The sequence below is a fragment of the Drosophila tropicalis genome, unplaced genomic scaffold, assembly GCF_018151085.1.
Source record: "Drosophila tropicalis isolate 14030-0801.00 unplaced genomic scaffold, ASM1815108v1 contig_79, whole genome shotgun sequence".
Classification (NCBI taxonomy): domain Eukaryota; kingdom Metazoa; phylum Arthropoda; class Insecta; order Diptera; family Drosophilidae; genus Drosophila; species Drosophila tropicalis.
The window spans coordinates 2888-15175 of NW_027173278.1; the positions used below are offsets into that span (position 1 = coordinate 2888).

Sequence of the window (12288 nt, forward strand, 5' to 3'; positions counted from 1 at the left end):
CATAGAAAAAAAAATCTGCGCTTATCTTATTTTGTTTGGTACATTGACCTCAGATTAAATTCGCTTATTTGAAAGTGTAATCAAAATACAGTAGAGACTGCTTCTAATAATCTGAAATTCACATTCCGAATTAAGCGTTTTAAGTTGTACCATCGTATAATATTTATATTTATAATAAAAATGTTCTGATTGATTCAGATGCTATGAATTAACTTTGAGACTTTTTAGACCGTTAATCGATGTGGACTTTAATTCTTCTATACCATGGATCCGTTCAAAATATTCAAAAGTGTACAGACTTTGGCGTGGTTCAGTGTTTGGTTGATTTCTGGTTTCCCTTCATTTATGACCCGAAGGGAGCTGACACAATTTGAAAGAATGGACATATGTGTGTAAGTCGTGTATGCTGAGATTTCTGTATTCCTTTTTTTTCGTTGATTCTTCTTGTCATAGTTCTACCACCGCAACATTGAATTTTTTTTCCCCTTATCCATTTTTTTTGTTTTGTATTCCAGTTTATAGCATTGGGCCCTGCATAAAGAATCCTGTTCAGACACATTCAAAGACTGTCACACGAAATGTCGAACTGAAATGTATGAAAAAAATCTCTTCTTATTCAAGTTTTCGTTTAGTTTTCTCTCCATGGAGAAATTCCTAATTGTTGACAGGCTTTCTCTATGCCCTTTTTGTTTTTGTAAGTTTTCCAAATACTCTGGAAAAGCAATTAGAAGCTAAAGATTTTACCCTCCCGCTGTTAAGACGAAAAAACGATTTGTCATTGGCTAAGCAATGTTTAAGGGTTAATAGTTTTTGGTAAGTACTTAGCAAGCATATAATGTGATTGATTGGACAAAGCTGTCAGCTGTAAAGGGAACAAATGTTCGGGGTAAAACGAGTAGAAAAAACATTAAATCCTTCATTAAGTTTATAAATTTCTCCAGCTATTCAGTCATGTTGATTTCTTTCTTCCTTATATTAGGAACATATAGAGTACAACAAATTATTGTACATTGTGCAAGAAACAAATAAATAAAACATTGGGCAATATCGTCAATTAGTTGGCATACATTCTTGTGCGTTATCGAATTGAAACTGGGCATTATTTTGGCCTTGCATTTCCCTACCACCGTTTTTAGTAATTATTTTGATCACGGGTGTAGCTAATTAAGTTGCAGATTTCTTGGACGAAAACTCTATTTAAACAACTATTTGGAAAATGCAAAATTAAAGTAATTTTGTATCTAACAACGTTTATTGTGATGTCCTTATCACCTAAATAGATTCCCGACAAGTTTAAGGTTCTTAAAAATACAGATTTTACTTTTTGGAGTTAACTCAAATTAAAATTCAATTGGGATTCCACATGAGCAAAAGTACAAAAATGTTTGACTATTTGGTAATGATTTAATTAAAAAATGCCTTAAATAATTTGTATAAAAATGCGAGTTAATTTACAGAAACGTATGAAAAGGTAAATATTTTATAATGTAATTTTTAAAAATCGTTTTCCTCTCATCAAACTAATTTAGTTTCTCCTAAGTAAACTAAATAAAAGCTTCACACACAATGAGCTGCTCTTCTATAAAGTAGTTCACATGCCTAACCTAGCAGAAAAGCTAAATGCATTTAATTAAATTTCCACAACATTTTCATCCATGTATACATACATACATATATGTACATAGGTATAGGATAAAACAAGAAGAGCTCCTGCAGATGGTGCTGCTGCACCTACTCCTGCTGCACTGCAGCATACTTGAGTAAGCTGGCTGATTAAATTTACACATTGAACCGCAACTGTTGCTCCCTATCCAAAAAGGAAAAAAGTGTATGTATCAGAAAAATGGGATAAAAAAGAGGGAGTAAAGTAAACCTAATAAAAAGCATAGTTGGCTGCTTGAAGAAACGAAAATTTTTACAACCCAGACAAAAAGTTGAAGTTGAGGAGCATTAAAATGGAAAATCAATTGATGGCCAAGCTGATGGGGGGCTTTGCACATATTGTGCAGCTCCTTCTACTTTTACGTCGTCAATTGCTTGTAAGTGAATGTAGTAAAAAAATATTTTACAACTCTCAAATCCCTAGAACACGCTGCGTATGAGCAATTTTATGTCAGCCAGCAAGTAAATTAAGCTAAGAAGATATATTGGGAAAGCAAAGCAAAAGAAAGATAGATAAAAACGATAGGTGGGCGAATGGGGACATGCAATGCCAATTTAGTAGAGTTTTTCTCTACAACCATTGCTCACTTCAAATGTTAATCAATGCTGGACAGGCTCATCCCTGGGCCCACTTGGCATGTGTCAAGTGTAGCCAATATTGATGTGTGCAATCTCAAGAGCGAACTTCCAACCGCATTGCTCAATTTGCATGCACTTGGATTGTATGGCCAAGAGGGCGACCACTTGCGTTCCACTTCACTCCATGTAACGCCCCAAGCCCCACGCTCCCCACCCATTTCTCTCATCCTCCATTCCTTGCTGCTACTGCAATTTGAAATGCATTTTCAATGCAACAACAAAACACTGTACACGCCATTGCCATAGAAAAGTCTCTTTCCTCCAATGTTCATGCATAAATTCAAATGCGTTTTGCCCATTCCCTTAACTGAAAAGACCAAGCAACTTGACTTGGCAGCCATCTAAGGCATCTGTCCCAGCTGGTCTTGGTCTTGGACCATGGCATACTACGTTTGAATATATGGAAATTGTCTATCAATTTTAAGGACATGCCTGCCCATTTTTCAATGTTGATGAAGACCGGATAAAACGATTATTTTCCAAATTTACAATGCTTGTTTTCTCTTGTTTACATATATTTGGTCACAATGTTGCTGAAAAACAAAAGATATTAATATTAAGATTTGCAAAATACATATTTGCCATATACACATTCATTATGAGACATACTTATTCATATATAAAGGCTTAAAGAGACATGCCAAAATTGCTTTAATAAATGTAAACCCAAAGATGAGTCCAATCTGGAAATACGAGATTTTACCCCTGAAATTGATCAGTTTCGTTTATTAAATACCGCATTTCCATCACAGAATTGATAAGCTAGATCCCATTCATCTTTAAGGTGAGCTTAAATAGCATCTTTGCCATCTCTCAACAAGCTTTAAAACACAGTCAGCCATTAAATACTCTCTCAACCGTATCACTTTTGGTATTCTCACCACTTCACTATGTTACATTTGTACGACAATCTAAATCAAAGTCGAGAAGCAGCTTGAATTCAGTCACAAACGAAAATCAGTAACAATAGCAATCCAAATCCGTAATCCGTAACCAAAAAACCGCCACGGAAAACGGAAACGGAAGCAATTTTCATTTGCGTTGAGTTAAAATGGTTGGTCGCTGCTAAGCAAAAGGAGCAGTAGAGCACACTTTTGGGTTACATAATGTGTGAATGGCATATGTATGGAAGGATCGCTAGACGGGGTGGTGTGGTTGGGCTAGGAAAAGGGAAGTCAGGCAGCACATGCTTAGCGACATGTTACAAACATAATTTCAAAATACCACACAATGGTAGACAAGGGCAGTAGGGAAGTGGCACTTGGAGAAACAGAAGCACAACGACATGCAACCAGAAGAAGAACCACAAATGATGCAACTGAGTGTGGTAAATGAAATGGGTATGAGAATGAATGAATTTTTTATTCAATACCCATATGGTCTCTTTTGTACTTACTTGTGTGGTCATCTTTAATTTCCAACCAACGAGGTGTGGTTAATGAATAAAAAAATATTATTTAAAATTACAAAAAGTTTAATTAAAGTGCTAAAGCTTTTTAAAGTTTAAATTATCATCTGGATCCATTTGTCTGTGGCTTCGACAACCTTATATCTGATTAGAGTCCTTAGTTCAAGGAAAACTTTAAACCTTTAGTTCCTGGTTAGCTACACTTGATTTATATTAAATCAGTTTGTATATTTGTTCAAGATTATAATTGATAACTGAGCCCTTCTTTATCAGTTTGGGCTCACGCTTTGTGTAGTAGGAACGACTTAAAGATACAGTCAATGTCTTCTGGTTAACCTTAAGTTGCTTTACTTACCAAGCACATCTCGTATAGATGCTTTTAAATAATTGAGCTCTCCAAATTGTTGCAATTTGCTTTTAACAGTCACACTTTATTATGGTTTATTTGAGCTTATACTTGTATTGTTGTATATATGTATATATGCTATTCTGTTAAATTAAAAAATAAAAATCGTTTGGGCTGCTAAGTTGGGTGTATTTTGGTTTTTTGAATTGATTGTTTGAATTTGAAACTTAAATTTGTGTTATAATTAATATTGATTTTTGTAATATGACCTTATTTTATGTATTCTGCATATAAGTTTCACTTAATTCCTAGATTTTATGTGTGTCCTTTTATGATAATCTAAGCCTCTAACTAAGTGCTAAGAGCGGCTGCTCAATTTTGAATCGCATTGGCCAAAAATATACAAAGATTCCTTATGTTTTGTTTGTTTTGTCATTCTGCTTTTTTAGATTATATTATTTACATACATTTGATGAAGTTTTCTTCTCTTTGTTTATCACATTTAAAATGTGTATTTTTCTTAAAATATATATATATATATATATTTTTTTTTTTAACATCTTAAGTTGGTAATCATTTTTTTTTGTTCCTTTTTTTGTATGTGTCTTTTTTGTTTATTAATTTATATAAAAAAAAAAAATTAAAGGTAAAAACGAATAAAATTGGTTTGTAAAAAATGGCAGTTTCAATTGGATGACCAAAATTGTTTGATAGTTGAAGGGAAATGTTACTAAAATTCTAAAGGAAATTATTAATAGTTTCCCTTAGGTAGTTTAACTAACGAAATTCTCGATTCATTTCCATGATTAATGAACTTAATTACATACAAACTCAAGTCCTAATTACTGCACTTCAATTTGAACCCAGAAAACTAGGCTACCGCATTGTGATTAATTACACCTGCCCCAGCTCCAACCAATTCAGAATCCAGTCTCCAGTCTGTCCGGGACTCAACAGCTGCAACTCTCCTGCGGCTTATGTCGGTGTCGTACTTACTGTTTGCTTGGCAAACTTACCCACCGAAGCAGCTGATGTTGCTGATGCAGCTACTGCGGTCACTGAGGCCGAAACTGAGGCTGCTGAGCTCGCTCCTGCTGTTCCCGTTAAGCCCTTGGGTCAGTTAACGCTGACCAATGGCTCCAGAGTGCTACTCAGATGCACTAGCTGCTGTTGCACCTCGCGCAAACTGGCCAGACTGCCATCCATCTGATGGGTAGACAGAGACGACGATGTTCCCGGTGGTGGCGGCGGTGGTGGCAATACCACAACCACAGCCTCAGCCGGTGATGGTGCTCCGGGTGGTATGACAGTTGCTGCTGCAGCCGCAGCAGCCAAAGTTGTTGCTGTCCCAGTTAGACCATTGCTAGGCGAAACGCTGTACATAAGACTTCCCATGCTGGGGTGCAGTAACTGTTGCTGGTGTTGAAGATGATGATGAACGCCAGCCGGAGGCGGTGGAGCTGGCGGCAAGACCAATTCGTCAATGGTGCAAACACGATCATCTATGGGAAATGTAAAGTTGATTTCCTTGCCGGCATCTTCACTTTTGGCCACCTGAACTGGCTGAGCACCTACATTAGATGGACTGAGACTCAAGCTGTGGCCATTTGATGTGCCATTTGCTGCCTCAGTTCCACCCGGAAGTACTGCTCCAGTTGCAGTTCCACTTCCATTTGTGGGCGTTGTGGCCAATGTCAGTGTGGTTGTAGTTGTTTGTGAGTTGCCATTCCCCAGAGTCGTAATTGTGGCTGCCTCTAAGTTCTTTTCCAAACATTTGCTATCGCCTTGAAAACGAAATGGATTGAAAGACAGCAAAATATATATGTATGTATATTATAGAGGTGAGCTATTTCCAAGCTACATATGTATATATCATTGTATATAAGAGTTAAGATAATTTGTGTAAAATTTCAGTGATATTAGCTTGATTTTCATTGACAAAAATATTGATCCTTTTACGGCTTTTTTTCTGCTGTCTGTTTCACTTCTCTTTAAAACTGGGTTCGATTTTTCAAGTAAACTGTTGCTCCAATTTTTTTTTCACTGCAAATCGATGCAGTTTTTTTTTTTGCTCGCTCACATTGTCCTTCGGTGAGAAGTATTTTTCACTTTCGTTTTGCGGCAGCAGGAATTGAAATTTCTGGGAGACAAAAAACTTTTTGTCCCCCCTGACTAACCCTATACCAGCATTTTGTTCAGACTTTATGCTTACAAAAAAGAGAGAAAGAGAGAGAGTGGGGAGAATGACATTGAAAGGGTATTTGTTCTTTCGTACATGTTGCCGGGAGAGACATCCGCTAGATTGTTTTAGCCTGCCAAGGACATTTTTTTTTTTATTGTTTTGCGAAACAGACAAAAAAGAAGAGAACAAATTTAGGCACAATTGCGCAAATTCAGAAGTTTGCGTTTTGTTTTGTTAGCTGCTGGTTTCCCTTGAGTGCTTTCTGTTGAATGACATGGCTCAGTGTAGGCCCCAGGGCCAATTGTGTGAAGTAACCAAGTTAGTCTGTCAGGTGTACCCCACAAGCAGTATGTATGTATGTACCATAGATACCTATGCCATTTCTCATGGGGGCACATCAAGTTTGGTTTGGTCAGTGTGAACTTTTATTTATTCCACCATTAAGTTTGAGGGAGCATAATGAAGCACGTACTTGTAATTAATTAAGTGTGCCAGAGTACATTTCTTTTTAATTTCTGTAGAAAACTGAAAGAAAATGTCTTTAGGGGGCGAATAGTCAGTTTTTCATTTCAGCGCCTTCAACTTTGGAAAAATGCCAAAAAAGAAGGAACGAAATTACTACAAGTAAAGACGAAGGATTAGGCTAGATATATTTCTTTCTTCAGACGTTTACCTTTTTCGTCTTGGTTTCTTTGCTCTTTTGTTTCTTATTTTTTTGCTGGCGGGGGGAAATTGAATAAATGGAATTTACTTACTGCCACTTAAATGATCTTCTCTGGTATAATAACGAGCACGATTTTTTGAGAAGCAAGCCACCAGCGACAGGATAATGACAGCAATTAGTACAAAGATGATGCCACCCAAAATGGCCAGAGTATTAAGACCACCTACGAGCAATAAAAGAGAGCAAGACGGGCTTATGAAAACGAAATTTCATTACAAGGACTTCTTACCATGTTCAAGAAAGTTATATGAAGTGCTGGCAGCATTCTGCTCCTCATCATTGATATAATCCAGACACGAGTGTAGGCCTCCAATATCCAAATTATTTATTTCAGCACCTCTTAAACTATTGGGTAGAAAGCAAATTGGATACGTATCCCATTTCCATTGCAGCTGCAGCCATCAAGCCAAAGCAAAGAGAATGAACGAAAAAATAACAATTGGAAATGGTGAAAAATATATTTCATTTTCGTTTTCTGTTTTTTATTTCATTTCAGTTGGAATCATCAATCAGAGCAAGGTTCGAGCAAAAAAACAAACTAATTGAATTTTTCTTGGGTTTCAGTTATAGCCCTTTAAAAAGGGGTACATTCACTTTAACAGAAAGCATGTCGAGTGAAAGTGTATGTTCCATACACTTCTGTTTGGTTTCTTTTTATCACCTTGATTAGTTATACTAAATTGGAATGACATTATTTTGTTTACGCTGTTTTTCAGGGCATAGAATTCTCGGCGTGACTTGTTTAGTTCATGTAGCTTTTTGGTTTTTAACTTACTTGTCGCACAACGTTTATTAATTTCCCCATGTGACATTCATCGCATATTAAAGGATTGTTATCGAGTCGCACATTTCGAATGCCTTGGATACGAATTGCTGTATCCTCATTGATGCCATGTAATTGATTTCGTGATAGATCCAAAAACTGTAAGTAGAACACAAAATATATGTATATGTACTGTGTATATTCAATTTAAATTTGTATTCCATCCCATCAAAAGGCAATTAGTTGCCCAAGACAAACAGCAATTTTGTGGTAAACACCAAAATACAATGGCCCAAAAAGCTGCCTTTGGACCAAAAGGGTTCGGATTGAAGTGTATTTACACAATTAAATTCAATTAAAATGAAAGGCTTAATGGCTATAAAATGATAAATTGTTGCTTCTTGTGCAAAACAAAGGAATATTTTCTGTCTTTAACTGTATGTGAGACACGTACACACACAATATAGGACAAAAACATGCTTTGCCACCCTTCCTCTCAGTCATCAAAAAGTTCTTTTTCATTATTTCTGTTGCACATTTTCATCTTGGATATATATCCTTCTCTTTCTCTCAGTTTTGCTTTGTTTTTCTCTTTGGTATTTTTGTGTCAGTTTCAAAACTTACCTCTAGCTCACGACATGGATCGATAACTTGCAATGCCATATTGTCCAATGAGTTGCCCGAGATATTCAAATATCGTAATTGTTTAAAAGGAGTTAGCAAGCCAATTGGCAATTTACCCATATCCGCAATGGCCAAATGAGTGAGTTGTGGTATAACCTGTAAGACAATAAAGAAAAAGAAACCAACCATAAATTCGTTTAAAATTTGAATTTGAACTAATTATTATTATTCTTAGCCACACTGTTATTTATTTTCTATTTAATGAAGAACTACTTATTAAGTTACTTAGTAACTTTCAATTCCTGAGTGCCACTTACCTCAAACGTTTCACGCATCTCCAATAGATCCATGAGGACATTGCCACTTATGTTTAATGTTAGTAAATTGCTTAAACTACGCACAGATTGCGGCTCCAGACGGACTAATTTGTTATAGGATAAGTCCAAAAATGTTAAATTGGTCAAATGTAAAAAGGAATCATTGGGCACTTTGGCCAAGCGATTGTACGATAAATCTAAAAGAACAAAAAGCAAAAAAAAGTTTAAGAGTTGTTCATAGTATCTGTGAGTATACATATAATTATTTTTTTTTATGGTAAAAACCAAAATAAGCTAAATGAGTATAATTTACCCAAGTGATTAAGACTTTTCTGCATGCGAAAGAGTTGGTCGACGACCACAGACAATTGATTGCCATCAAGTAAAACTTTTGTAAGACGCTTCACATCCCGAAATTCATCCTTGTCAAGGAATTTGAACTGCAGCAAAGAGTATCGAAGAGAAAGAGAGGCAAAAAAAAAAAAAAAAAAAAACAAAATGGAGAGACAGAGAAAGTATATAATTGAAAAATGTGTGTGTGTGTGAAGGGGAGTGGTGGAAAAAGAGAGAGAGAGAGAAAAGCAGAAGTCGAACCTCATTGCGTCCCAAATCCAATTCGCTTAAAAGCGGCAATAAATTGTACAATTGCGGATTGATTTTTTCAACTGGCAATTGCGACATTTGAGTACTTTCAGTTCCTGTAAACGAAACGAAACGAAACGATTTCGAAAATGTAACAACAAAATAAAGGAATACGAAAATCATTTAATGATAAGCAAAAGAAGGTTTTTGTTTTGAGGCACACACTTACCGTAACATCGCGAAATACATCCGGCTGTAAATCCTGCAAAGGATTTCCGCTTAAATCAAGATACTTGAGCTTGCTCAGCATGAATAAATTCCTTTGGACCAGCTCCACAATTGAATTATCGGCCAAATTAAGACGACGCAGATCCTGCAGGATGCACAATATACATATAATTTGGGTGTCCGTTTTCTTCTTGTTTTTTGTTGTGTTAGAAAGTTTATGAACATAAAATTGGCAAAACAAAATCCAAGTCCGAATACAACGTAGCCAACGAATCCATGGCAATCTGGCTAATAATTCATAAATCAGGCAAAACTGCTCGAGACCGGAAACTGGCCAAAAAAGGCAAAGGGGAAATAACTAGGCAAAAGCAAAATCGAAAGCAAATTGAAGACAACGAAAGTAACTAACTTTCTGTATACTCGACGTTCTTGCTTCTCCCTATGCTCAGGAACTTCCTGGCCCCGAGAAAAAGCCCCCAAAAATGAAAAGGATAACTTAAATTCAAGCACGTAGAACTTTCAGTTTCGTTTTTTTTTTTCACTTTTCGTTCTTGCTTCTTTTGGCTACAATCTAAGGACATGGCTATTAAAAATTCCTCAAAATTTATTACAGAACTGCATAGAAACATAAAAGATAGAATACTGAAGATAGAGACAGATGCAGGGCAAGGGAAAGGGCGATAAAGCGGTAAAGGCATAGAAGCGAAATATCTTCCTTTGGGTTTACAAAAATTGCAGTGATCTAAAAATTTAATTTGCCTTTCTCTTTGCCAACGTGAGCCAATTCCGTAAGCTTGGATTTAGATTTAATTAAAAGTGACAATTGTTCTAGCTAATTACAGAACTGCTTAGCATAATTAAATTGCATTATACTCACCGTCAAATGACGAAATGTTGAGCTGGCCATGCGTAAAATTTTATTTTTTGACAAGTCCAATTCATTTAGATTATCCTGGCCGCGAAAATTATTCTCCGTAATGTTTGTTATGTTATTCTTCGACAGGTCTGCCAGTGACAGTGACAAAACAACAAAATCATCCGAATGATGGTGATGATGGTGGTCGGAATCGTTGTTGTTGTTTGTTTGTTTGTTATTTATTTGTTGTTGATGGCATTTCGTCATAAAAAAGAGAAAAGAAAGAAAAATATTAAAATACCACACAGAGATGGAAAAATGGAAATAAGTCATCATTGGTTTTCTCCATATGTTGGTTATATAAATATTCGGTTTCCATTTATTTTTTTGCTCTTTTTTTCTCGAACAGTATGGTTAACAGATTTTTGGATTACAAAGTTGCAAAAATACATTACGCACTCGACATGTTTTTATGTTTGCGTTTTTATGTTGAGAAAAGTATTTTGTTACTGATTATTAATCGTAGAATATTAAAATACATATATTTCGCTAGTTACATAATAACTTAACATTAAGAAAAAATTTTCAATGGTAAGAAAATTATGAAAACTTGTTAATTAAATAATAATCTATTAGACATTGATTCAACAATCTACAAGCTTGAGGGAGGATGAAATACCCTTTTTAAGCATTGTCGGATCTAAAGCTATGAAATAGAGGAACTTTGTCACTTAAAGTATGCAATAAGCTGGAACAGTATTGATTGCTTCATTATCAGTATTGATTGCTATCAAATTATAAATTTTTGTGTGGCTTATAGCTTAAAATAGTATATAAAGAATATTTGCTTCGAAGGTTAGTAAAGATTGCAAACTTTGTGTTGCATACTTCAGTGGGCAGTCGGTACTATCAAGTGACTGAAGGACATTTTCTCAATTTTCACCTGTGCTCTTATTATCTTTTTCCCGCTGTTGGGCTCGATTTTTATTATCTTTTTTATCAAACCAGTTTTGCAAGCACATTCAAGCAGCTGATGTTCAATTTAAGACTCAATACTTTAACAGGAAACTAACACTCCCATTACAGTAAATAGGTCTATTTTGTTTGCCCTTTCTCTGCCATGTGCGTACGTATGTCTGTGTACGAAAATTCATCAAAATTAAATTTAAATAGAACAACAATAAAAAAAGAAAGAAAAATGTTCAACTGCAATATAACTTTTCTGACTATTGGTGGAAGCAAATAAATTTGCCTTTTTTTGGTTGGCGGTTGGAGGCATGCAGAGTTGGTTTGGTGGATGATTTTTGGCCCAGAACTGTAAACAGCAGGGCATACAAATAAACAAGTTTAAAGGCCTCCTACCACAAATTTCACCCCGCCAAGCAATTCCAATTCAATGCTCCATCCAGCAGCATTGCCTTTGTACCATTTCGGCAATCTTATTTTATTTTTGGTTTGACGCATCAATTTCAATTTTATTGACAAGACCAATTCAGAAAACAAACACGCACACACACACCCAAACACACACACAGAAACTGATGGCAAGTAGACAAGCGGAATGCTCTTTCACGAAATGCGTATTAACAAAAGATATAAAGAGTAAAACAGAATATTGGGTAATTAAACTGAACTCCTTGTCTGCTATCAAGGGTTAAATTCGTACAAAATTTTTTTTATACCCCTTTGGCTCTTTTTTTATAAGCAACCGCATTTTTATTGACAATCATTCGCAATTGATTTGCATATCAGTCAGGATGGTCCAACGCACTTTTCTTGAAGTAGGCGTCACAAGTCATAAACTCACCTAATATGCGCAGATATTTTAAGCCCCAAAACGATTCAGAGCCGATTGCTGGCAGATTGGAATCGGTTATGCGTAGAACCTTTAATTTCATAAACTGTCGCATTTTGCTGGTCCGATGGTAATTGAATTCTTCGGTCCACGTATTATGAT

At 35.7% G+C, this 12288-nt stretch overlaps 1 protein-coding gene across 1 annotated transcript; it reads right to left on the reverse strand.

The window, feature by feature from the left end:
- Window positions 1-4615: 4615 nt before the first annotated feature.
- Window positions 4616-12282, reverse strand: LOC137579807 (leucine-rich repeat-containing protein 15-like; the record flags this gene model as incomplete). The annotated part of the gene is given in 13 exon segments (XM_068293617.1): window positions 4616-5839; window positions 6993-7124; window positions 7191-7353; window positions 7737-7883; window positions 8349-8504; window positions 8666-8862; window positions 8979-9105; window positions 9260-9321; window positions 9324-9363; window positions 9477-9620; window positions 10353-10480; window positions 12139-12241; window positions 12244-12282. Coding segments are annotated over 13 exon segments (2106 nt in total), but the record flags the coding sequence as incomplete, so codon positions are not given.
- Between the last annotated feature and the right edge of the window lie 6 nt (window positions 12283-12288).